This window comes from Salvelinus fontinalis, chromosome 28 (assembly GCF_029448725.1).
Source record: "Salvelinus fontinalis isolate EN_2023a chromosome 28, ASM2944872v1, whole genome shotgun sequence".
Classification (NCBI taxonomy): Eukaryota; Metazoa; Chordata; class Actinopteri; order Salmoniformes; family Salmonidae; genus Salvelinus; species Salvelinus fontinalis.
Window position 1 is genome coordinate 1338057 of NC_074692.1, and position 26907 is coordinate 1364963.

The window sequence follows — 26907 nt, forward strand, 5'->3', positions numbered from 1 at the left end:
AGGAGAAATGTTCACTAACAGAGATAAACAAATGTGTATACAAAATTTGAGAGAAAAGTTTTTTGTGCATATGGAAAATGTTGGGGGATTTTTTATTTTAGCTCAGGAAACATGGGACCAACACTTGACATGTTGCATTTATATTTTTGTTCAGTATAATTAATACAATGCAATTCTAAAGAATAGAGTAATGCCTTACGATTGGTTGATATGATGTATTTAAGTGCATACACCTACCGGTGCCCAGCCCACCTAGGCATACAAGACACTACTAAACACAGTATAATTTCCTTGTACTCAAAGCAAAATAACAAATTATACACATACAATAATCATGGCAAGTATATCTACCATTTATCCACAAACAGGCACTCAGGTACTCTGTTAAATCTACCTGTCTATAGCCAGGGGGAGGGTGCCGGATCTGTTGTGCACAAACTAACCTTCGGCTTTTTGTTGTAGTTCTCTTTGATGAGAGTGTATGTTCTAAGTTAAAGTTTAAACCAAATATCAGCTGCCCATTTTACATTGTGGATCAGAAAAAGCTTGTCCTTGATTTGATTAACACCACTTGGTAATTTGTTCCTGAATATATTCTGCAAATCAGTTTCACAAAAAAATAGATAATTCTCTAGCCCACGGATAGTTATGAGTAAGGTCCCAGTTGAACACTTGTTTTGTGATTCTGTTTTCTGGCATATTTAACAGTCCGTTCCATAGACATACCATGTCATCTTTTGCCTAACCACACATGGTTCCCAACCCATATCTCCACAGATGGGTTTGGAGTCAGTTTGTGCACACAAAGAGAGCAGCGGATTGCTCTGTTTTACAATTAGTACGCACTTTGGATCCCCATAACCTAGCAGCATAGTCCATCACTAGGCAAACACAGGATGTATAGAGCTGAGAATAAGCAAAGTAACAAAGATCCTTACATATTTTAATTTTGTTTAACAATGACCCCAAGGCTCTACCTGCAGAATCTGCTAGTGATCTAATGCCATCTTCAAAGGTCATCTCTTCATCCAGAGTGAAACCAAGGTATTTATAGAGCCTAGTGTAAAATAATGGGGTTGTACCAAAACAAAATTTGTATGCACTTTTCTGCATGCCCTTCTGTCTGAAATGAACATTATGGGTCTTCTCTTGATTTATCGAAAGTCTCCATTTACTACACCATAAATTAACCATATTCAACATATTCTGGAGGTGATCTTCAGTCTCGGCAAGGATAACTATGTCACCAGCATACAACAAGATGGCCAGGAATATATGCACAACTTTAACTCCAAGTTTAGCATGTTTGATTTGTAGGGCTAAATCAATAACACCCTACAGTCGATTGACACACCAGCGCGTCAATGTAAGTAACATTTAAAAAAATCCCCATCAAATTCTGTGTTTTTTTGCATTGGATGCGTCTCAATCCACCACATTCTCTGATATCGCACTTCAACATCTGCAGTGAAAGGTGGCAGAGCTAGAGTGGTGTTTGTCAGACCATGAGACATCCCAGAAAATCGGTCTTCTCACGAAAACATCTGTACCGTCCGGTTTGACCTACAAACTTTTGTGACCAGTCTATGGAAAAGGGAGACTACGACCCCCATAAGTGTCAGGGGACTCGTCTGAAGTCGGTACAGTCGATATGCCAACTTCTGTTTGTAGTGTTCAAACTGTTTGGGCTACACACTGTGGAAAAGGGAGATTATCACGAACGTGGTGGCTTTCTCCGTTTTGCTCTACGACCCCCACAAGTGTCACAGAACGTGTCTGAAGGTAACCAGTACAATTTTATTTATTTTTTAAATGATCAAAAATGTAGCTTTATGCCAAAAAATGGGTTAAATGTGTAATAAAGAGCTCTTATATATCCTAGATATATTCCAAACACATCAAAACCTTGCTTCTTGTGATACATTTTTTTGACTGTCATTTTTGACTTCATTTATGAATGTGTTATTCAATGCGTTTCTCTGGGCTACAGTAGTTAATGCCAGATATATCTCTATAAAAAAATAGATATAAAGGGGTCCTAAAATTAAAAATCAAATAGCTACTTTAGATTTGAGATTCTTCAAAGTAGCCACCCTTTGCCTTGACAGCTTTGCACACTTGGCATTCTCTCAAACAGTTTCACCTGGAATGCTCTCCCAACAGTCTTGAAGGAGTTCCCACATATGCTGAGCACTTGTTGGCTGCTTTTCCTTCACTCTGCGGTCCAAGTCATTCCAAACCATCTTAATTGGGTTGAGGTCGGGTGATTGTGGAGGCCAGGTCATCTGATGCAGCACTCCATCACTCTCCTTCTTGGTCAAATAGCCCTTACACAGCCTGGAGGTGTGTTGGGTCATTGTCCTGAAAAACAAATAATAGTCCCACTGAGCGCAAACAAGATGGGATGGCGTATCGCTGCAGAATGTGCTGTAGTAGCCATGTTGGTTAAGTGTGCTTTGAATTCTAAATAAATCACAGACAGTGTCACCAGCAAAGCACCATCACACCTCCTCCTCCATGCTTCACGGTGGGAACCACACATGCGGAGATCATCCATTAATCTACTCTGTCTCACACGGTTGGAACCAAAAACCTCAAATTTGGACTCAGACGAAAGGACAGATTTCCACCAGTCTAATATCCATTGCTCATGTTTCTTGGCCCAAGAAGGTCTCTTCTTACTGGTGTCCTTTAGTAGTGATTCACGCAGTCTCCTCTGAACAGTTGATGTTGAGATGTGTCTGTTACTTTAACTCTGAAGCATTTATTTTGGCTGCAATTTTTTAGGCTGGTCATTCTAATGAACATATCCTCTGCAGGAGAGGTAACTCTGGGTCTTCCTTTCCTGTGGCGGTCCTCATGAGAGCCAGTTTCATCATAGCGCTTGGCGGTTTTTGCGACTGCACTTGAAGAAGCATTCAAAGTTCTTGAAATTGTATGGATTGACTGACCTTCATGTCTTAAAGTCATGATGGACTGTCGTTTCTCCTTACTTATTTGAGCTGTTCTTGCCATAATATGGACTTTGTTCTTTTACCAAATAGGGCTATCTTCTGTATACCACCCCTACCTTGTCAACAACTGATTGGCTCAGACGCATTAAGGAAAGAAATTCCACAAAAGAACATCTGTTAATTGAAATGCATTACAGGTGACTACCTCATGATGCAGGTTGAGAGAATGTCAAGAGTGCGCAAAGCGGTCAAGGCAAAACATTGCTACTTTGAAGAAACTCAATATAAAATAATTTCATTTGTTTAACAGTTTTGTTTACTACATGATTCCATGTGTTATGTCATAGTTTATGTCTTCACTATTATTCTACAATGTAGAAAATAGTAAAAAAATCTAGAAAGACTTTTGACTGGTACTTTATTGAAACGCAACAAGTTAACTGTTGGTCCCATGTTTCATGAGCTGAAATAATTAATGAACTGAATAAATGCATTTCTACATTGCCAAGATAATACATCCACAAGACACATGTGGCATATTAAGAAGCTAAATGTTAACGTCTTTACCATAAGCCTCCTCCAACCTTGTTTTAGAGAATTTGGCAGAACATCAAACCAGCCTCAACCTCAGACCACGTGTAACCACGCCAGCCCAAGACCGCCACATCTGGATTCTTCACCTGCAGGATTGTCTGAGACCAGCTGTAGGTTAGCACAACCGAAGAATTTCTGCAAAAACTATCAGAACTCGTTTTAGGGAAGCTCATTTGCTTGCTCAGTGTCCGGACCTGACTGCAGTTTGACGTTGTAACTGACTTCAGTGGGCAAATGCTCAACTTCGATGGCAATTGGGGAAGCGTGCTCTTCACAGATGAATCCGGTTTCAACTGTACCGGGCAGATAGCATACGGCGAGCAGTTTGCTGAAGTCAACGTTGGGAACAGAGTGCCCCTTGGTGGCGGTGGGGTTACATAAGCTATGGGAAAAATACACAATTGCATTTTATCAATGGCAATTTGAATGCACAGAGATATGCACATAAGATCCTGGGGCCCACTGTCGTTCAATTCCTCCGCCGCCATCACCTCGTGTTTCAGAATGATAATGCATGACTCCATGTCGCAAGGATCTACACATAATTGCTGGAAGCTGATCATTTCCCAGTTATTCCATGGCCTGCATACTCAGACATGTCACAGCTTGCTGTGGCACCGACAGAGATGGTCGCCTCGCTTCTAGTCCTTAGGAAACTATGCAGCATTTTTATGTATCCCAGTGGCCAACCCATGACAACGTCGCCGCAAAAGAGGTAGAAGGAGCGGCCTCCTGGTCAGACTTCGAAGGCGTGTACACCACCCACCGCTTCCGAGTATATTACTTGCCCATGTCCAGTCTCTAGACAACAAGGTAGACAAAATTAGGGCAAGGGTTGCTTTCCAGAGAGACAGAGATTGTAACATTCTCTGTTTCATAGAAACATGGCTCTCTCGTGATATGTGTGAGTCAGTACAGCCCCCGTAACATACACGAACTCAAGTCCTTTGTTCACCTGACCTAGAATTCCTTATAATCAAATGCCGACCATATCTCCCAAGAGAATTCTCGTCGGTGATCGTATATCCCCCCTCAAGCCGATACCACAACGGCCCTCAAGGAACTTCACTGGACTCTATGCAAACTGGAAATCATATAGCCTGAGGCTGCATTTATTGTAGCTGGGGATTTTAACAAAGCAAATTTGAGAACAAGGCTACCTAAATTCTAACAGCATATTGATTGTAGCACTCGTGCGGGCAACACACTGGATTACTACTACTCTAACTTCCGCGGTGCATACAAAGCCCTCCCCCGTCCTCTTTTCGGAAAATCCGACCACAACTCCATTTTGCTACTTCTGTTCTACAGGCAGAAACTCAAAACAGGATGTGCCCATGACAAGAACTGTTCAATGCCGGTCTGACCAATCGGAATCCACGCTTCAAGATTGTTTTGATCACGCGGACTGGGACATTTTCCGGGCAGCCTCAGAATAACATTGATCTGTATGCTGATTCGGTGAGTGAGTTTATGAGGAAGTGCATTGCCGATGTTGTACCCACTGACTATTAAAACCTACCCTAACCAGAACCCGTGGATGGATGGTGGCATTCGTGCAAAACTGAAAGCGCACATTTAACCATGGAAAGATGACTGGGAATATGGCAGAATATAAACAGTGTTGTTATTCCCTCCGCAAGGCAATCAAACAAGCGAAATGTCGGTATAGGGACAGAGTGGAGTTGCAATTCAATGGCTCAGACACGAGATGTATGTGGCAGGCTCTACAGACAATCACGGACTACAAAAAGAAAACCAGCCATGTCACGGACACTGAAGTCTTGCTTCCAGAGAAACTAAACACCTTTCCCACTTTGAGGATAATGCAGCGCCACCAACGCGGCCCGCTACCACGGACTGTGGGCACCCCCCTCTCTTTCTCCATGGCCAACGTGAGTAAGATATTGAAACGTGTTAACCCTTGCAAGGCTGCCGGCCCAGATGGCATCTCTAGCCGGGTCCTCAGAGCATGCTCAGACCAGATGGCTGGTGTGTTTACGGACATATTCAATCTCTACCTATCCCACTCTGCTGTCCCCACATGCTTCAAGATGTCAACCATTGTCTCTGTACCCAAGAATGCAAAGATAACTGAACTAAATGTCTATTGCCCCGTAGCACTCACTGTCATCATGAAGTGCTCTGAGAGACTAGTCAAAGATCATATTACCTCCATCTTACCTGCCACCCTAGACCCAATTCCGTTTGCTTACCGCCCCATTAAGTCCACAGACAAAAATATCGCCATCCGTCTGTAACACTGCCCTATCCCATCTGGACAAGAAAAAAACCTATGTAAGAATGCTGTTCATTGACTACAGCTCAGCATTCAACACCATACTACCATCCAAGCTCATCATTAAGCTGGAGGCCCTGGGTCTCAAACCCACGCATGTAATTGGGTCCTGGACTTTGACAGGCCGCCCCCAGGTGGTGAAGGTAGGAAACACCCGCACTTCACTGATCCTCAACACTGGGGCCCCACAAGGGTGCGTGCTCCACCCCCGCCTGTACTCCCTGTTCACCCATGACTGCGTGGCCACGCACGCCTCCAACTCAATCATCAAGTTTGCAGACGACAACAGTAGTGGGCTTGATTACCAACAACGATGAGACAGCCTACAGGGAGGTGGTAAGGGCACTCGGAGTGCGGTGTCAGGAAAACAACCTGTCACTCAACGTTAACAAAACATAGGAGATGATCGTGGACTTCAGGAATCAGCAGAGCTATCAAACCCTATCCACATTGACGGGACAGCAGTGGAGAAAGTGGAAAGATTTAAGTTCCTCGGTGTACACATCACAGACAAACTGAAATGGTCCACCCACACAGACAGCGTGGTGTAGAAGGCGCAACAGCGCCTCTTCAATCTCAGGAGGCTGAAGAAATTGGGCTTGTCACCTAAAACCCTCACAAACCTTTACAGATGCACAATTGAGAGCATCCTGTCGGGCTGTATCACCGCCTGGTACGGCAACTGCACCGCCCTCAACCGCAGGGCTCTCCAGAGGGTGGTGCGGTCTGCACAACGCATCACCGGGGACAAACTACATGCCCTCCAGGACAACCACAGCACCCGATGTCACAGGAAGCCCAAAAAGATCATCAAGGACAACAACCACCCGAGCCACTGCCTGTTCACCCCACTACCATCTAGAAGGCGAGGTCAGTACAGAGGTCGGTACAAAACATCCTTCACTAACACAGAGAGGCTGCTGCCTACATACAGACTCGAAATCATTGGCCACTTTAATAAATGGATCACTAGTCACTTTAATAATGCCACTTTAATAATAATGTTTACATATCTTGCATTACTCATGCCATATGTATATACTGTATTTTATACCATCTTGCCTATGCCGCTTGGTTGTTGTTCATCCATATATAACATTCTTATTCCACCCCTTTACATGTGTGTGTATTAGGTAGTTGTGGAATTGTTAGATTACTTGTTGATATTACTGCACTGTCGGAACTAGAAGCACAAGCATTTGACTACACTCGCAATAACATCTGCTTACCATGTGTATGTGACCAATAAAATGTGACATGATAAATTGATATATTGACTTATAAAGCGAGGCATATTTAACAGTTAGGCTGTTGATTTATAGACCTAATTAAATTTGGGTTTCCTCTCTCCTCACTTTTCTTAGACAATAAGGCAAGGGCTGTTTTCTCCTCATCTCCTCATTCTGCTGCTGCCTCCACGGCATTGTTCTCAACACCAATATGCTGGTTAACTTTGCTATTATGCACATAGCAACATGGTCTAGGAAAAGGCACCAATTCAACAGCGCCCTGATGATTTCAGATCCGTGGACAACAACCGCTATCCAACGAGGGAGAAAGCGCATTTGTAATAAAATTATATTTTTATTAGTGTTGCACCATTGTTCTTATGAAACATAACCACATACAATTTCAGTAGCACGTCTTAGACTGATGGACTCTGCCATCCCAACGGCCTCCACAATTGAGCAGTCCACTCGCAAGCACGAGTCAGACAGGTGTCTTTTTTTGCTACTGGTCGACTAAAGAAATCTTAGTCAACCAAAAGCCTATCAACCAAACAATCGACCAGTTGACTAAATGCGGTCAGCCCTACAATCTACACACTAAGGCAAATCTTGAGGACACCTTATGCAGAGAAGGACTTCACTGAACTGTATCACAAGTTGAATTAGGCAACACAAGAGTCGGGAGAGTCCACCTTGGACTTCCTAGTCAGATTCTTCGACCTGAGACAGAAAGTGTTAGCCTCAGCTCGTGCCCAATCAGTACTGAAAAATAGCACAGAGTTAGAGCCAATGCCTGCAGGCCATTGTTTGTTACTGGATTAACAAATGATAACGTCAGGGCAGAGAGGAGAGTGCATTTCCAGAATATTAACACCAGTGCTGAACTTAGAAAATGCAAATTGCCCAGGGAAATTAGAGTGCGCGCATGCCAAAGGGCGGGATTTCACTCAAGTTCACACTCACATGAGTGAACGCAGTACAGAGTGATGATAACAGACATAGTGGAGAGGAATGTGCACAGGTCGAGCCCCCACAGACCACAGTCCGAAAACGAAAGAAATACAATCGTCTCCCGGTTAAATTTTTTGCAAGCAATGAAGCAATCAAAGAACTGACCTGTCAGGTAGCATCATTAGAACAGTCAGTGCAGGGCCAGTGGGACAGTTTAGTTAGGAATTGCTCCAACAGAAAACCAAATACAACCAACAGAGAGAAAATAAAATGCAAAAGTTATGAGACTGGTCAACATTGCTACAAATGTGGCAGTGATAGCCATTGGGCAGTAAGATGTAGAATCAGGGGCAACGCACACCCATCAGGAAATGCCTGGGGTTCACAACCCTGGAGCGGGGAGTGACCTCAGATACATCTAGTTCCATCCAGGGTTGCAGCGGCTGCAGTGCAAAGGGAGAGAGAACCTCAGAGTCATTAAGCTGCTGATTGTTCCAAAGTGTGCAAACTTTGGAAATCAGATCATTGGAAACAGCTAGGGCTCAGGTATCCATCACTCAAAGAAACACAAATTAGACCACTGGCAGAAATCTGAGGGCATCCAATGGCACTGAAATTCCCTTTCTGGGTTGGATGGACATTTGTTTTAGTTTGCTTGATCCCAAAGCTGATGCCATTGCAGGAAAATAATTGAGGATTCTTCTATTAGTCACAAATGAAAGACTGGAGAAACCAATCATTGGGTTTAATGCAATTGAAGAAATAGTAAAAACTAAAAGTAACAATGAGCCCTCAGAGCTGATGTATACAGTAAAGACGATAAGAAATGCACTTAAACTAGGAAACGACAAGGCAAATAATCTACACAATCTGCTTCAGTACATGGAGGAATGCTTGCTTACAGCAGGCAAACGTGACTTTGTCATTCCAGGTTGACAAACAAAATGGATTCGTCCCTGTATCCCAAAAGAGGCCTCCTTCAATGATGAAATGGTGTTCTTTGAACCACACATAAGAGTGATCTGGGGCCTAGACCTACAAAGTCAGGTAGTGAAAACATCAAAACGCCCATCTCGAAACATTGCAGTAGTGAATACTACCACACATGACATTACCTTAGACAAACAGTGACAGGGACGTTACAAAGAGCTGTAGCGTGTCACCCAATTCCTGTGCCCACATGAGATGCCCATCGGAGCCTGGCCCTGACACCGGTCACAGAGTGGTGGGACCCACCTGTAGCTATACAGCACATGAACCAAGAACAGGCTTTAATCAAACAGATGCTCAGAAAGGAATCAATCATTTTTGCCAAAGATGACATCTGTATACCATATTGGATGTGCTTATTATTTGTCGTCAGTCATTTGAACAACATGTGGAAGATGTCCGTCAGGTACTCAGGCAGCAAAATAAACGGGGTATTAAACTTAGGGCGGAATGAGGTCCGTTATTTAGGAAAAAAAATATTTCTGCTGAGGGTAACAGAATGGATATTAAAGAAATTGTAGCAGTGCAAGAATTTGGTAAACAGGCCACCAACAAACGTGAGAGAGCTGAGGAAACTACTGGGCTTTATAGGGTACTACAGGGGTTATGTACAGAACTTCACACAACATGCAAAATGTCTCTGATTTACTAGCAGAGAAGTCAGAGACCTCAGCATCCGGGAAGCGAAGGACCAAGATAGCTATACAGTCGGGACAGGCTCCGCCTCACCAAAAGATATTTGGGAGGATGCGCACCAGAGAGCATTAGAACATTTCATGATGGTGTTGATTAATCCACCTGTGCTTGATTACCCAGATTTCATGAACCCTTTTATCTTGCACGTTGATGCCTCCGAAGAAGCATTGGGAGGTGTGTTATACCAAGAACAAAGTGGCAAACAAAGTCATTGGATATGGCTCCCGCACACTGACACAAGCAGAGAGAAACTATCACCTTCACTCGGGGAAAGTGGAATTCTGGGCACGCAAATGGGCAGTGACAGAGCGGTTCCGAGATGACCTCTTTTATGCTCCCCTCTGTGACAGTGTACAGTGATAATAACCACTTGACATGGGCTCTCGAGTGGCGCAGCAGTCTAAGGCACTGGATCTCAAGTTCGAGCTGTTGGTCCCGAACTTCATGAAATGGGTTTCCATGGCCAAGCAGCCGCACACAAGCCTAAGAGTACCATGCTCAATGCCAAGCGTCGGATGAAATGGTGTAAAACTCACCGCCATTGCAATCTGGAAAAGAGGAAACGCGTTCTCTGGAGTGATGAATCACGCTTCACCATTAGGCAGTCCGACGGACGAATCTGGGTTTGGCGGATGCCAGGAGAACGCTACCTGCACCAATGTCCCACCCCCCACACATGCGGTGACCTCACCCATTGAGACCAGCATGTCCAGAGATACAACCTCTCTTATCATCACCCAGTGCCTGGGCTTGCCTCCGCTGTACCCGTGCCCCACCATACCCTGGTCTGCACATTATGCCCAGAATCTATTCTACCACGCCCATAAATCTGCTCCTTTTATTCCTTGTCCCCAACGCTCTAGGCGACCAGTTTTGATAGCCTTTAGCCGCACCCTCATCCTACTACTCCTCTGTTCCTCGGGTGATGTGGAGGTAAACCCAGGCCCTGCATGTCCCCAGTCACCCTCATTTGTTGACTTCTGTGATCGAAAAAGCCTTGGCCTCATGCATGTCAACATCAGAAGCCTCCTCCCCAAGTTTGCCTCACTCACCGCTTTAGCACACTCTGCCAACCCTGATGTCCTTGCCGTGTCTGAATCCTGGCTTAGGAAGGCCACCAAAAACTCTGAGATTTCCATACCCAACTATAACACTTTCCGTCAAGATAGAACTGCCAAAGGGGGAGGAGTTGCAATCTACTGCAGAGATAGCCTGCAAAGTTCTGTCATACTTTCCAAGTCTATGCCCAAACAGTTCGAACTTCTAATTTTAAAAATGAATCTCTCCAGAAATAAGTCTCTCACTGTTGCCGCCTGCTACCGAACCCCCTCAGCTCCCAGCTGTGCCCTGGACACCATCTGTGAATTGATCGCTCCCCCTAGCTTCAGAGTTTGTTCTGTTAGGTGACCTAAACTGGGATATGCTAAACACCCCGGCAGTCCTACAATCTAAGCTTGATGCCCTCAATCTCACACAAATCATCAAGGAACCCACCAGGTACAACCCTAAATCCGTAAACATGGGCACCCAAATAGACATTATCCTGACCAACTTGCCCTCCAAATACACCTCTGCTGTCTTCAATCAAGATCTCAGCGATCACTGCCTCATTGCCTGTATCCGCCACGGGTCCACGGTCAAACGACCACCCCTCATCACTGTCAAACGCTCCCTGAAACACTTCTGCGAGCAGGCCTTTCTAATCGACCTGGCCCGGGTACCCTGGAAGGATATTGACCTCATCCCGTCAGTTGAGGATGCCTGGTCATTCTTTAAAAGTTACTTCCTCACCATATTAGACAAGCATGCTCCGTTCAAAAAATGCAGAACCAAGAACAGATATAGCCCTTGGTTCACTCCAGACCTGACTGCCCTCGACCAGCACAAAAACATCCTGTGGCGAACTGCAATAGCATCGAAGAGCCCCCGTGATATGCAACTGTTCAGGGAAGTCAGGAACCAATACACGCAGTCAGTCAGGAAAGCAAAGGCCAGCTTTTTTAAGCAGAAATTTGCATCCTGTAGCTCTAACTCCAAAAAGTTCTGGGATACTGTTAAGTCCATGGAAAACAAGAGCACCTCCTCCCAGCTGCCCACTGCACTGAGGCTAGATAACACGGTCACCACTGATAAGTCCGTGATAATCGAAAACTTCAACAAACATTTCTCAATGGCTGGCCATGCCTTCCACCTGGCGACTCCAACCTTGGCCAACAGCCCCGCCCCCCCCGCTGCTACTCGCCCAAGCCTCCCCAGCTTCTCCTTTACCCATATCCAGATAGCAGATGTTCTGAAAGAGCTGGAAAACCTGGACCCATACAAATCAGCTGGGCTTGACAATCTGGGCCCCCTATTTCTGAAACTGTCCGCTGCCATTGTCGCACCCCCTATTACCAGCCTGTTCAACCTCTCCTTCGTATCATCTGAGATCCCCAAGGATTGGAAAGCTGCCGCTGTCATCCCCCTCTTCAAAGGGGGAGACACCCTGGACCCAAACTGTTACAGACCTATATCCATCCTGCCCTGCCTAGCTAAGGTCTTCGAAAGCCAAGTCAACAAACAGATCACTGACCATCTCGAATCCCACCGTACCTTCTCCGCTGTGCAATCCGGTTTCCGAGCCGGTCACGGGTGCACCTCAGCCACGCTCAAGGTACTAAACGATATCATAACCGCCATCGATAAAAGACATTACTGTGCAGCCGTCTTCATCGACCTGGCCAAGGCTTTCGACTCTGTCAATCACCATATTCTTATCGGCAGACTCAATAGCCTCGGTTTTTCTAATGACTGCCTTGCCTGGTTCACCAACTACTTTGCAGACAGAGTTCAGTGTGTCAAATCGGAGGGCATGTTGTCCGGTCCTCTGGCAGTCTCTATGGGGGTACCACAGGGTTCAATTCTCGGGCCGACTCTTTTCTCTGTATACATCAATGATGTTGCTCTTGCTGCGGGCGATTCCCTGATCCACCTCTATGCAGACGACACCATTCTGTATACTTCCGGCCCTTCCTTGGACACTGTGCTATCTAACCTCCAAACGAGCTTCAATGCCATACAACACTCCTTCCGTGGCCTCCAACTGCTCTTAAACGCTAGCAAAACCAAATGCATGCTTTTCAACCGTTCGCTGCCTGCACCCGCACGCCCGACTAGCATCACCACCCTGGACGGTTCCGACCTAGAATATGTGGACATCTATAAGTACCTAGGTGTCTGGCTAGACTGCAAACTCTCCTTCCAGACTCATATCAAACATCTCCAATCCAAAATCAAATCTAGAGTCGGCTTTCTATTCCGGAACAAAGCCTCCTTCACTCACGCCGCCAAACTTACCCTAGTAAAACTGACTATCCTACCGATCCTCGACTTCAGCGATGTCATCTACAAAATAGCTTCCAATACTCTACTCAGCAAACTGGATGCAGTTTATCACAGTGCCATCCGTTTTGTTACTAAAGCACCTTATACGACCCACCACTGCGACCTGTATGCCCTAGTCGGCTGGCCCTCGCTACATGTTCGTCGTCAGACCCACTGGCTCCAGGTCATCTACAAGGCTATGCTAGGCAAAGTGCCGCATTATCTCAGTTCACTGGTCACGATGGCTACACCCACCCGTAGCACGCGCTCCAGCAGGTGTATCTCACTGATCATCCCTAAAGCCAAAACCTCATTTGGACGCCTTTCCTTCCAGTTTACATTTACATTTACATTTAAGTCATTTAGCAGACGCTCTTATCCATAGCGACTTACAAATTGGTGCATTCACCTTATGATATCCAGTGGAACAACCACTTTACAAAACAGTGCATCTAACTCTTTTAAGGGGGGGGGGGGGTTAGAAGGATTACTTTATCCTATCCTAGGTATTCCTTAAAGAGGTGGGGTTTCAGGTGTCTCCGGAAGGTGGTGATTGACTCCGCTGACCTGGCGTCGTGAGGGAGTTTGTTCCACCATTGGGGTGCCAGAGCAGCGAACAGTTTTGACTGGGCTGAGCGGGAACTGTACTTCCTCAGAGGTAGGGAGGCGAGCAGGCCAGAGGTGGATGAACGCAGTGCCCTTGTTTGGGTGTAGGGCCTGATCAGAGCCTGAAGGTACGGAGGTGCCGTTCCCCTCACAGCTCCGTAGGCAAGCACCATGGTCTTGTAGCGGATGCGAGCTTCAACTGGAAGCCAGTGGAGAGAGCGGAGGAGTGGGGTGACGTGAGAGAACTTGGGAAAGTTGAACACCAGACGGGCTGCGGCGTTCTGGATGAGTTGTAGGGGTTTAATGGCACAGGCAGGGAGCCCAGCCAACAGCGAGTTGCAGTAATCCAGACGGGAGATGACAAGTGCCTGGATTAGGACCTGCGCCGCTTCCTGCGTGAGGCAGGGTCGTACTCTGCGAATGTTGTAGAGCATGAACCTACAGGAACGGGTCACCGCCTTGATGTTAGTTGAGAACGACAGGGTGTTGTCCAGGATCACGCCAAGGTTCTTAGCACTCTGGGAGGAGGACACAATGGAGTTGTCAACCGTGATGGCGAGATCATGGAACGGGCAGTCCTTCCCCGGGAGGAAGAGCAGCTCCGTCTTGCCGAGGTTCAGCTTGAGGTGGTGATCCGTCATCCACACTGATATGTCTGCCAGACATGCAGAGATGCGATTCACCACCTGGTTATCAGAGGGGGGAAAGGAGAAGATTAATTGTGTGTCGTCTGCATAGCAATGATAGGAGAGACCATGTGAGGATATGACAGAGCCAAGTGACTTGGTGTATAGCGAGAATAGGAGAGGGCCTAGAACAGAGCCCTGGGGGACACCAGTGGTGAGAGCACGTGGTGCGGAGACAGATTCTCGCCACGCCACCTGGTAGGAGCGACCTGTCAGGTAGGACGCAATCCAAGCGTGGGCCGCGCCGGAGATGCCCAGCTCGGAGAGGGTGGAGAGGAGGATCTGATGGTTCACAGTATCAAAGGCAGCCGATAGGTCTAGAAGGATGAGAGCAGAGGAGAGAGAGTTAGCTTTAGCAGTGCGGAGCGCCTCCGTGACACAGAGAAGAGCAGTCTCAGTTGAATGACTAGTCTTGAAACCTGACTGATTTGGATCAAGAAGGTCATTCTGAGAGAGATAGCAGGAGAGCTGGCCAAGGACGGCACGTTCAAGAGTTTTGGAGAGAAAAGAAAGAAGGGATACTGGTCTGTAGTTGTTGACATCGGAGGGATCGAGTGTAGGTTTTTTCAGAAGGGGTGCAACTCTCGCTCTCTTGAAGACGGAAGGGACGTAGCCAGCGGTCAAGGATGAGTTGATGAGCGAGGTGAGGTAAGGGAGAAGGTCTTCGGAAATGGTCTGGAGAAGAGAGGAGGGGATAGGGTCAAGCGGGCAGGTTGTTGGGCGGCCGGCCGTCACAAGACGCGAGATTTCATCTGGAGAGAGAGGGGAGAAAGAGGTCAAAGCACAGGGTAGGGCAGTGTGAGCAGAACCAGCGGTGTCGTTTGACTTAGCAAACGAGGATCGGATGTCGTCGACCTTCTTTTCAAAATGGTTGACGAAGTCATCAGCAGAGAGGGAGGAGGGGGGAGGAGGGGGAGGAGGATTCAGGAGGGAGGAGAAGGTGGCAAAGAGCTTCCTAGGGTTAGAGGCAGATGCTTGGAATTTAGAGTGGTAGAAATTGGCTTTAGCAGCAGAGACAGAAGAGGAGAATGTAGAGAGGAGGGAGTGAAAGGATGCCAGGTCCGCAGGGAGGCGAGTTTTCCTCCATTTCCGCTCGGCTGCCCGGAGCCCTGTTCTGTGAGCTCGCAATGAGTCGTCGAGCCACGGAGCAGGAGGGGAGGACCGAGCCGGCCTGGAGGATAGGGGACATAGAGAGTCAAAGGATGCAGAAAGGGAGGAGAGGAGGGTTGAGGAGGCAGAATCAGGAGATAGGTTGGAGAAGGTTTGAGCAGAGGGAAGAGATGATAGGATGGAAGAGGAGAGAGTAGCGGGGGAGAGAGAGCGAAGGTTGGGACGGCGCGATACCATCCGAGTAGGGGCAGTGTGGGAAGTGTTGGATGAGAGCGAGAGGGAAAAGGATACAAGGTAGTGGTCGGAGACTTGGAGGGGAGTTGCAATGAGATTAGTGGAAGAACAGCATCTAGTAAAGATGAGGTCAAGCGTATTGCCTGCCTTGTGAGTAGGGGGGGAAGGTGAGAGGGTGAGGTCAAAAGAGGAGAGGAGTGGAAAGAAGGAGGCAGAGAGGAATGAGTCAAAGGTAGACGTGGGGAGGTTAAAGTCACCCAGTACTGTGAGAGGTGAGCCATCCTCAGGAAAGGAACTTATCAGGGCGTCAAGCTCATTGATGAACTCTCCAAGGGAACCTGGAGGGCGATAAATGATAAGGATGTTAAGCTTGAAAGGGCTGGTAACTGTGACAGCATGGAATTCAAAGGAGGCGATAGACAGATGGGTCAGGGGAGAAAGAGAGAATGTCCACTTGGGAGAGATGAGGATCCCAGTGCCACCACCCCGCTGACCAGAAGCTCTCGGGGTGTGCGAGAACACGTGGGCAGACGAGGAGAGAGCAGTAGGCGTAGCAGTGTTATCAGTGGTAATCCATGTTTCTGTCAGTGCCAAGAAGTCGAGGGACTGGAGGGAAGCATAGGCTGAGATGAACTCTGCCTTGTTGGCCGCAGATCGGCAGTTCCAGAGGCTGCCTGAGACCTGGAACTCCACGTGGGTCGTGCGCGCTGGGACCACCAGGTTAGAGTAGCAGCGGCCACGCGGTGTGAAGCGTTTGTATGGTCTGTGCAGAGAGGAGAGAACAGGGATAGACAGACACATAGTTGACAGGCTACAGAAGAGGCTCCGCTAATGCAAAGGAGATTGGAATGACAAGTGGACTACACGTCTCGAATGTTCAGTTCTCTGCTGCCTGCGACTGGAACGAATTGCAAAAATCTCTGAAGTTGGAGACTTTTATCTCCCTCAACAACTTTAAAAATCTGCTATCCGAGCAGCTAACCGATCGCTGCAGCTGTACATAGTCCATCTGTAAACTACCCACCCAATTTACCTACCTCACCCCCATACTGCTTTTATTTATTTACTTTTCTGCTCTTTTGCACACCAGTATCTCTTCTTGCACATGATCACCTGATGATTTATCACTCCAGTGTTAATCTGCTAAATTGTAATTATTCGATTTATTGCCTACCTCATGCCTTTTGCACACATTGTATATAGATTCTCTTTTTTCTACCATGTTATTGACTTGTTTATTGTTTACTCCATGTGTAACTCTGTGTTGTTGTCTGTTCACACTGCTATGCTTTATCTTGGCCAGGTCGCAGTTGCAAATGAGAACTTGTTCTCAACTAGCCTACCTGGTTAAATAAAGGTGGGAGGAAAAAAAAAAAAAAAAAAAAAAAAAAAATGCATAGTGCCAACTGTAAAGTTAGGTGGAGGAATAATGGTCTGGGGCTGTTTTTCATGGTTTGGGCTAGGCCCCTTAGTTCTAGTGAAGGGAAATCTTAATGCTACAGCACACTGTACAATGACATTCTAGACGATTCTGTGCTTACGACTTTATGAAAACAGTTTGGGGAAGGCCCATTCCAGTTTCAGCATGACAATGCCCCCTTGCACAAAGCGAGTGCACGCCCTCACTAAAGCTTGTGGCTGAATGGAAGCAACTCCCCATAGCAATGTTCCAACATCTAGTGGAAAGCCTTCCCAGAAGCCTGGAGGCTGTTATAGCAGCAAAGGGGGGAGTGACTCCATATTTATGACTATGATTATGGAATGAGATTTTCGTCGAGCAGGTGTCCAGTCGTGGCCAAAAGTTTTGAGAATGACAAATATACATTTTCACAAAGTCTGCTGCCTCATTTTGTATGATGGCAATTTGCAAATACTCCAGAATGTTATGAAGAGTGATCACATGAATTGCAATTAATTGCAAAGTCCCTCTTTGCCATGCAAATGAACTGAATCCCCCCCCAAAAAATTCCACTGCATTTCAGCCCTGCCACAAAAGGACCAGCTAACATGTCAGTGATTCTCTCGTTAACACAGGTGTGAGTGTTGACGAGCACATGGCTGGAGATCACTCTGTCATGCTGATTGAGTTCGAATAACAGACTGGAAGCTTCAAAAGGAGGATGGTGCTTGGAATCATTGTTCTTCCTCTGTCAACCATGGTTGCCTATAGGGAAACACGTGCCATCATCATTGCTTTGCACAAAAAGGGCTTCACAGGCAAGGGTATTGCTGCCAGTAAGATTGCACCTAAATCAACCATTTATCGGATCATCAAGAACTTCAAAGAGAGCGGTTCAATTGTTGTGAAGAAGGCTTCAGGGCACCCAAGAAAGTCCAGCAAGCGCCAGCACCATCTCCTAAAGTTGATTCAGCTGCGGGATCGGGGCACCACCAGTACAGAGCTTGCTCAGGAATGGCAGCAGGCAGAAGACTTTTGGAGGACGGCCTGGTGTCAAGAAGGGCAGCAAAGAAGCCACTTCTCTCCAGGAAAAACATCAGGGACAGACTGATAGTCTGCAAAAGGTACAGGGATTGGACTGCTGAGGACTGGGGTAAAGTCATTTTCTCTGATGAATCCCCTTTCCGATTGTTTAGGGCAGCCGGAAAAAAGCTTGTCCGGAGAAGACAAGGTGAGCGCTACCATCAGTCCTGTGTCATGCCAACATTAAAGCAACCTGAGACCATTCATGTGTGGTTGTTGCTTCTCAGCCAAGGGAGTGGGCTCACTCACAATTTTGCCTAAGAACACAGCCATGAATAAAGAATGGTACCAACACATCCTCCGAGAGCAACTTCTCCCAACCATCCAGGAATAGTTTGGTGACGAACAATGCCTTTTCCAGCACGATGCAGCACCTTGCCATAAGACAAAAGTGATAACTAAGTGGCTTGGGGAACAAAACATCAATATTTTGAGTCCATGGCCAGGAAACTCCAGACCTTAATCCCATTGAGAACTTGTGGTCAATCCTCAAGAGGCGGGTGGACAAACAAAAACCCACAAATTCTGACAAACTCCAAGCATTGGTTACGCAAGAATGGCCTGCCATCAGTCAGGATGTGGCCCAGAAGTTAATTGAAAGCATGCCAGGGCGGATTGCAGAGGTCTTGAAAAAGAGGGGTTAACACTGCAAAAATGGACACTCTGCAAAACTTAATGTAACTGTCAATAAAAGCCTTTGACACTTATGAAATGCTTGTAATTATACTTCAGTATTACATAGTAACATCTGACAAAAATATCTAAAGACAATGAAGCAGCAAACTTTGTGATAATTTATATTTGTGTCATTCTCAAAACTTTTGGCCACGAGTGTATATCTGCAGCTAGACAGCTAGCTAAAGCATTAGAACGCTTACCTTGGCCACTAGCCCTCCTATTTTGTGTTGGTGTGAAATCAGGTGCTCCACTGCAGTTTGATGCTGTTACGTAGTCGATTGAATTCTGACAGTCTACAGAAAAGTACTCCTCCATCCTCGTAAAGTTTAGCTAGAAACTCCCAGGCCCTGTGCCTGGCCGTTCTTCTGATCGCCAAGTGTTTACTCCTCAGCTCCTCTGATGTAAATCTGGGCATTTTTAGCTAGATAACGTCACTGCAGTTTGATGCTGTTCGGTAGTCGATTGAATTCAAACTGCACTGAAGTATTCCTAAGATAGCTGCCATTCACTCACTGCTGTCTGCACCACTCACACAGGAGAGGGGCTACAGTTGGGAGAGTGGGACTACTCTGGCTAAACTTTTGGGTGATTGAAATAAATTCAAGTCAATCTTAGTGAACTTATCTATCAGCTGGTAGTTTATTTTTCGCTTTAGAATCCTACGCGTTTTATGTGAAATTCTGAGGGTTTTCTACAAAATTCTGCATGATCTTCTGCCCATGATCTTTCCCCACAGTTCAGACGGGCAGAGGAGGCCTTCTCTACGGTTGGCCATGCTTTCCTCCGGGCTACCCCAACACCGGCCAACAGCTCTGCACCATCCGCAGCTACTTTTTCCGAGCCTCCCCAGCTTCTCCTTCACCCAAATCCAGATAGCAGATGTTCTGAAAGAGCTGCGAAACCTGGACCCGTACAAATCAGCTGGGCTAGACAATCTGGACCCTCTCTTTCTAAAATTATCCGCCGCCATTGTTGCAACCCCTATTACCAGTCTGTTCAACCTCTCTTTCATATCGGCCGAGATCCCTAAAGATTGGAAACATTCTAACATTTTCGAAAGCCAAGTTAACAAACAGATCACCGACCATTTCGAATCCCACCGTACCTTCTCCGCTGTGCAATCCGGTTTCTGAGCTGGTCATGGGTGCACCTCAGCCACGCTCAAGGTCCTAAACGATATCATAACCCGCCATCGATAAAAGACAGTACTGTGCAGCCGTCTTCATCGACCTGGCCAAGGCTTTCGACTCTTTTTTGTCACTAAACAGTCCCCCATATTACTTCCATTTATTTTTGCAACTGGTACAGGGGGACCTTCAGACGAGTCTTGTGAGGCCTGTGGGCATCCTAGAGCAAACTGATCGGACACTACAGACAGAAGATGTCAAATCGACTGTGCCAACTTCAAACGAGTCCCAAGACGCTTTTGGGGGTCGTAGAGCAAAACGGTGAACACCATCGTGTTACTCAGAGTCCTAGTCTCATCTTTCCATAGAAGGGTCAAAATAGTTTGTAGGCCAAACCATTCAGACGCTAGAGACGATTTTGTGAGAAGACCAATTTTCGGGATGTCTCATGGTCTGACAAACACTGCTCTAGCTCGGTCACCTTTTACCGCAGATTAGGAAGTGTTACATAGGCCTATGCGGTGGATTGAGAAGCATAATCCAAAAATGGATATATCTTGCTTAAACTGATAGATTTTTAAGGGGATTTTTTTATTATTATAATTATATTTCTGCAGGGGAGTGGACATCGACTCTAGGGGGTTAACCTCAGACCTTATTTTCAGAGTTTATCTAAAAACCCTACAAAATTCCCTTTCATTTCCCCAAAGGCTTTGACAAACAAGCCATTGCTAACTAATTTCTGTTTTTTAGGACTATAAGCTGGCAAGATTTATTTTGTAATTGTAGAGTAATCATTGTAAAAAATGTCCTCCCGGGCCATTACGTTCTATTGACATGGCATATTGTAGTCTGCTTCTAGATACACCCATCAAGGCATTCTCAACTATTGACAATGGCTGAATATCAACTACAATCACTTCTGTAAACAGCGCAGTGATTTTCTCACGGTCCCTTATCGCACTTCTTTTGTGTGAAGCCATCTAATGTCTGTTGCTGTGGGGCCTGCGCTGCTGCCAGTAACGGTTTGGTTCTCATTGTGCATCCCTTTCAGATGGTTAAGCATTGCACCTGTACTACCATTACACCTCGCTAAGTTTGCATTTCACCACCGTCTCATTTAACTTTCAAAGTATTGCCATACAGGACTTTGCTGCCGTTTCTTGCTTTTCTCTGCCATTTTTTCAACTGTTAATGACAATGACGTGCGGAGTGCTTTATATCAGTTTTTCGGTTAAGGATTTTTTCTTTAACGATCTCAATTTAGTTTAAACATTCACACCCCTAGTATGTGTCTGAGCAGTTAGCACACTCACCAGGCCAGGGAGAGTCCAGCCAGTGCTTGATGTGGAGGATCTTCTCATCCTTGGAGCGAACATGTGCCTCCTCACAGATCTTATCATACTTGGCTATCTCCTCCTGTAGAGAGGGAGATGAGGGTGGGGGCAGACATGGAGTTAGATGATCACCACAAGACTCTGTGTGTGTGAGTGAGTGAGTGAGAGAGTGAGTGAGTGAGTGAGAGAGTGAGAGAGTGAGAGAGTGAGAGAGTGAGAGAGTGAGTGAGTGAGTGAGTGAGTGAGTGAGTGAGTGAGTGAGTGAGTGAGTGAGTGAGTGAGTGAGTGAGTGAGTGAGTGAGTGAGTGAGTGAGTGAGTGAGTGAGTGAGTGAGTGAGTGAGTGAGTGAGAGAGAGAGAGAGAGAGAGAGAGAGAGAGAGAGAGAGAGAGAGAGAGAGAGAGAGAGAGAGAGAGAGAGAGAGAGATCGGGTCAGAGCGGTCAAGCCCTGACCTCGTACTCCTGTCTCGAGACGGCGCCCTCGGCGATTAGCTTCTCGCCATACTTCTGCATCACTCCCTTCTGTTTCTTGATCTGCTTGTACATCAGGGGCTGGGTAAACATGGGCTCATCCATCTCATTGTGGCCCAATCGCCGGTAGCACACCTGCGGACACGAAAACATTACTGCTGCTGCTTGATAAACACAAAACCGCACAAACAGTGATAATGATGACTGCTGTGGACATGGTTCATAAGACGGGGGTTACACGGGCACTCCTGCATACGTGAGTAATTAGACCTATTTTCATATTTATTTCCCCTAACCTCTATGGTGTAATGTGTGTGTACTATGTGTATGACATGAGTAATGTGCTATGTATATATTAGGTTTAGTGTATTATGTTTAATTTGTATATTGCAGTACAGTGTGTCAAAGACAACTGTGTGTCAAATGTCCCCTTGGGGACATTAAAGTTCATCCTATCCTATAACCAGAGTGAGTTGAACTTAATCATCATTTCCAGGGAGTGGGGAACTCTTACTCACCAGGTCCACCACCACGTCCTTGTGGAAGGTGGCTCTCCACTCGGCTGCCACGTTGCACACGTACACCACAGCCTCAGGGTCGTCAGCGTTGACATGGAAGATGGGAGCATTGACCACCCTGGCCACGTCAGTGGGGTACGGAGAGGAACGCGCCATACGGGGGTCAGTGGTGAAGCCAATCTAGGGGTAGACAGGGTGATAGGGTTAGCATGCCATCCATCCACACCACTAATGGTTTCCTGGCATGGCTGTAACCCACGTGGAACAAAGTCTATTTCTATCTTCTCTAGACCAGGTGTGGTCTGTGGTTAGCTTGGTGTGAGTGTGTGTCTGCACCTGGTTGTTGACAACCACGTGCACCGTGCCGTGAGTGGAATAGGAGGGCAGGTCGCTGAGATGGAAGGTCTCGTACACGACGCCCTGGCCGGCAAAGGCAGCATCACCGTGCATCAGGATAGACATCACCTGGAACACAAACAATCCAACTTCAAAAACCATTTACAACCCAATATTTAAGGTAATAACGCATCAGATAAAGTCAGATTGGTGAAACCGACATGGTGAAAAACATAGTTTCACTCATCCGTTACATATCAGCGTGTATGTGAAGGGCAGAAAAAGGTGCATTTCTTTTTGTTGCTGCCGAAACCCGGGATTGAACCTTAAGGGTGCATTCTTTACAGAACAAAAAAGGACAATGATCTTTACAAGGACTTCCAACACTTTGAGAAAATGCATATATCGCTATTCAAACTGCATTTAAAACCAGCTGTGTCAGTCAGTGGGTTGGTACCTTGTGTCCCTCTGTGTCTCCACAGTAGAATTGCTCGGCCTTGGTCTTGCCCTGCACCACGGGGTCCACGGCCTCTAGGTGGGAGGGGTTAGCCATGAGGGACAGGGTGATGTTGCGGTCCGTCACACGGTTGATCCTCCTGTGGTACATTCCCAGGTGGTACTTTACGTCTCCAGAGCCCTGAAAGAACACAGCCATATCCCACTGAAAGCAGTTGTATTGGATTGATTACAGAATCGAGAATTCCCATGCAGTGGGTGGGCTAGATGGGACTCGCCTCATCAGCAGCCTCCAGCTTGGAGTCAAACTGGCAGAAGATTTGCTCCAGCTCCTTGCGGATGACGTTGGCCAGGACGTTCAGACGACCCCTAAAAAATGAGGAGCACTTGTCAGATAAGGCAGACAGTGAAACCACTTAGCAGAAACTCAAGCGTTCCTGTTGTTACCTACCTGTGTGGCATGCCCATGACAATGTTCTCCACACCCTTCTCGCTGGACTTGTCAATGATGGTCTTGAGGGCGGGGATCAGAGACTCGCAGCCCTCCAGGCCGAACCGCTTCTCTGATGACCACTTCCTCTGGAGAAACTCCTCGAACCTGCGGTACACAGCATACGACGTCAGCACACAGCCATATCCCTTTGGAGAGAAGGACTCCAGAAATCTCCTTTGATATTAGTGTGTAGGATTAGCACAATGTAGTGTTGCACGGTATACCGAAACTTCTGAACTTTTTCGATACTAGAACATGAATAATGGTTCAGTAGTAGAATTTGTGTTACTTTCGGCACTTCTATCAATTAAGTCTTGCGTCGTATACTGACTGAGCGAATCATGTCTGTCTAGTAATTTGTCTGAATTTTCTCAAGGAGGCAATAGTAGGCTGTGTTACTTGCTCTTGCGCATGCAATGTTGCATCAGCTGAAACAGAGCAAGCCACTTCTAAGAAGCAAAGAGAGCAAGAGAAGACTGGGAGAGACATAGGGCTTCTGACAACAAAACGAGGAATGAACAGCAGAATCAGACAACCCCATTGTAGAATAGTTAACCTAGTCAGCTTGTCGTTGCGCGCTCCATGCGAGAAATAAATATTCCTCTAGAGGTGCATTCAAGTTGCGAGTTCAAAAAGGGAGAGCGCCATGCATTCTGATAAGCAGACAATGCACCACATTTCTTAATGCAAAAATCGGGAAAAAACCTTCCCCCCACTTTGTTAAAAAGAGAGGGGATCCCAGGTTCCCATTATTACTTCATAACTCCTCTAAATTTGCACAAACTGCACTGTTTTAAGAGTATCAGCATAGGTAGGTGTGTTAGCGCTCCCGAAACTGTAATTTTGGCGTTCCAGTTCAACACTTACCTGCTCTGTCGCAGTCTACCATTAAAAACAATTGAAGACCACATGCGGAAAAGTCATGCTATTTGTGTTTGAGCAATATAATTGGCCGTTCATTCAATCATCACCATGCTCCCGAAAGTCACAACTTTCCCGTTCAGTAGACTACATAAGTCTACACATCATACACAAGCTGTCCGGAGCAAAAAGAGGCACCCATCAATCTGCTCACTGAACTTATTTACTTAAGGAAAGTGATTTACAAAAGTAAACCTTCAATAGCGGACATACTAGCAATATGCTGTTGACAGTCTGCAAAAAGAAGGCTACAAAAAATAAAAAAACAGCAAGTCGATATCTCTTTAAGAACGTTTGTCTTAAAGAGGCAGCATCCTATTCTCAAAATGACTTACTTTAGAGATAAAATGAATGCAATTAATCAAATGCAATTCTAAGGAATTCAGTAATGACTTGCATTGCTAAATTATATTACTGTTTTTTTAATATATATCATAATAACCAAATATAGCCTATTAAACCTCTAAAAGTCTATGCCGTGGTGGGGGGGGATTGTAATATATGGAATTGTTTTAAGATGTTCATACCATGGATCATTTAAAATTTTACGTATCTCAAATAAGTATTTGTGTTAAACAAATCAAAATATAGATTCTTCAAAGTAGCCACCCGTTGCCTTCATGACAGCTTTGCCCACTGATTTGTTTAACACTTTTTTGGTTACTACATGTTTCCATATGTGTAATTTCATAGTTTTGATATCTTCACTATTATTCTACAATGTAGAAAATAGTAAAAAATAAAAACACTGGAATGAGTAAGTATCCAAATTTGACTGGTACTGTATTTTCATAAAAAGTTATTTTTGTGAATTTATCCATACTATTACATTTTTCCACAAGATACAGTCCCAACACAAATCTAGGGTTGCTACCCAAGCGGGGTGGTCATTCGTTCTATCGGTACGGTTACTAGAGACGCAACCCAGTCGTTCAGTCTTTTTGTTCTGTATCTATGGACGCAACCCAGTCGTTTGTTCAAAATGTTCCATTGTCATAATGGCTGGCAACGTTCTTATCCCTTGTCTAGCTAGCAAGCAAGCAACTACGGCTAATTTACATCCCCCTCAAAAAGTGCAGCCAGAATAACAGCAAAGTAGCTGCATTTGCATTTGTTTAAACTGTTTTCAAGTGACATTTATTTGGATACATCCATAACAATGAGCTAATGTGCTCACTCGTCAGGACACTGTAGTTCAGAAGAGCTAACCAACAACACAGCTAACACAATCAATTAAAATTGAAGCTGGAAAGACTGCAAACTAGCTGCACTTCGTTTCATTTTACCTTTTTTATATTTTCATTTCTTTGTATACATATTTCCATAAAAATTATGCCATCTGGTTCATGATTTCGACTGGCTGAGAAACGCTGCCTGCCTGTCTCATCCCGACACGTTCATTACTATGGGACAGCTGGAGATCGAATTTGAATATTGAAACACTGTTGCAGATTTCAGAGAGACAAACAGCAATATTTATACAAATCTCCGCTGTTGAAAACTAAATGTTAAGTCTAAAAGAAATGTGAGATAATGTCGAGATGCTTTTTATAGTGGAGATCAAGTTTATAAAGTGCCTGGCTGGGCTGATGAGACAGTGAATCGTGCAGTCAGATGGAACAGAGTAAATAGGCATTTTAACGTCAGATTTAGCCGATGGTAACTTGTGGAAGACACCGGCTGGAATGCTGTTGTAACCAATCAGCATTCAGGATTATACCCACCCGTTGTATAATGCCCATAGAAACGCATTGAATAAATTGTAAAAAAAAAAATTAAAAAAAAGGTATCCTAAGGAATAAGGTTTTGAAGTGTCTGTACTATTTCTAAGCCATATAAGAAAGCTCAGGAAATATTTTGGTCTTTTTGTACACATTAACCCCTTATTTTTGTTGGCACAAAACTGCCTCCGTACTTCCATTCATTTGTATGAGTTACCTTCAGATGAGTCCCGTGACACTTGTGGGGGTTGTAGAGCAAAATGGAGAACACCATCATGTTGGTGAGAATCACCTTTCCATAGTATTTCTTTTTTTTATGGGCCAAACCGTTCAGATGCTACAGACATTTGGGAGAACAACGATTTTAGAGATGTCTCATGGTCTGACAAACACCGCTGTAGCTTGGCCACCTTCCACCACAGATGCGGAATACCGACATAGGCGGATGCGGTGGCTTGAGACCCAGCCCATGCAAAACAAAACAGATCTCTAGTTTAACCTGATGTATTTTGATGAGGATATTTTTAAAATATTTTATTTAAAATTGACGCACAGCTGTGTCAATAGATTAAGGATTGGTTCTTAGATCGCAATTAAATAATTAAGACTCATGTTTGGTCAAGTTATTCATATATAAAACCCCTATGCATGTAGTGC

The 26907-nt window shown here is 45.6% G+C and overlaps 1 protein-coding gene across 9 annotated transcripts in view; it reads right to left on the reverse strand.

Moving 5' to 3' along the window:
- LOC129825932 (2-oxoglutarate dehydrogenase complex component E1) overlaps nucleotides 1-26907 on the reverse strand; it is a 116678-nt gene that overhangs the window by 22812 nt on the left and 66959 nt on the right. For 8 of the 9 annotated variants that reach the window (XM_055886060.1, XM_055886057.1, XM_055886061.1 and 5 more), the window contains 7 exons: nucleotides 23567-23713; nucleotides 23394-23484; nucleotides 23117-23296; nucleotides 22660-22788; nucleotides 22324-22503; nucleotides 21788-21940; nucleotides 21316-21418 (listed from right to left, as the gene is read on the reverse strand). In XM_055886060.1, coding sequence (XP_055742035.1) covers nucleotides 21316-21418; nucleotides 21788-21940; nucleotides 22324-22503; nucleotides 22660-22788; nucleotides 23117-23296; nucleotides 23394-23484; nucleotides 23567-23713 — 983 coding nt within the window. Of the gene's footprint in view, nucleotides 1-21315; nucleotides 21419-21787; nucleotides 21941-22323; nucleotides 22504-22659; nucleotides 22789-23116; nucleotides 23297-23393; nucleotides 23485-23566; nucleotides 23714-24475; nucleotides 24692-26907 lie in introns of those variants that run through there. The other variant, XM_055886063.1, reaches the window with a different exon arrangement.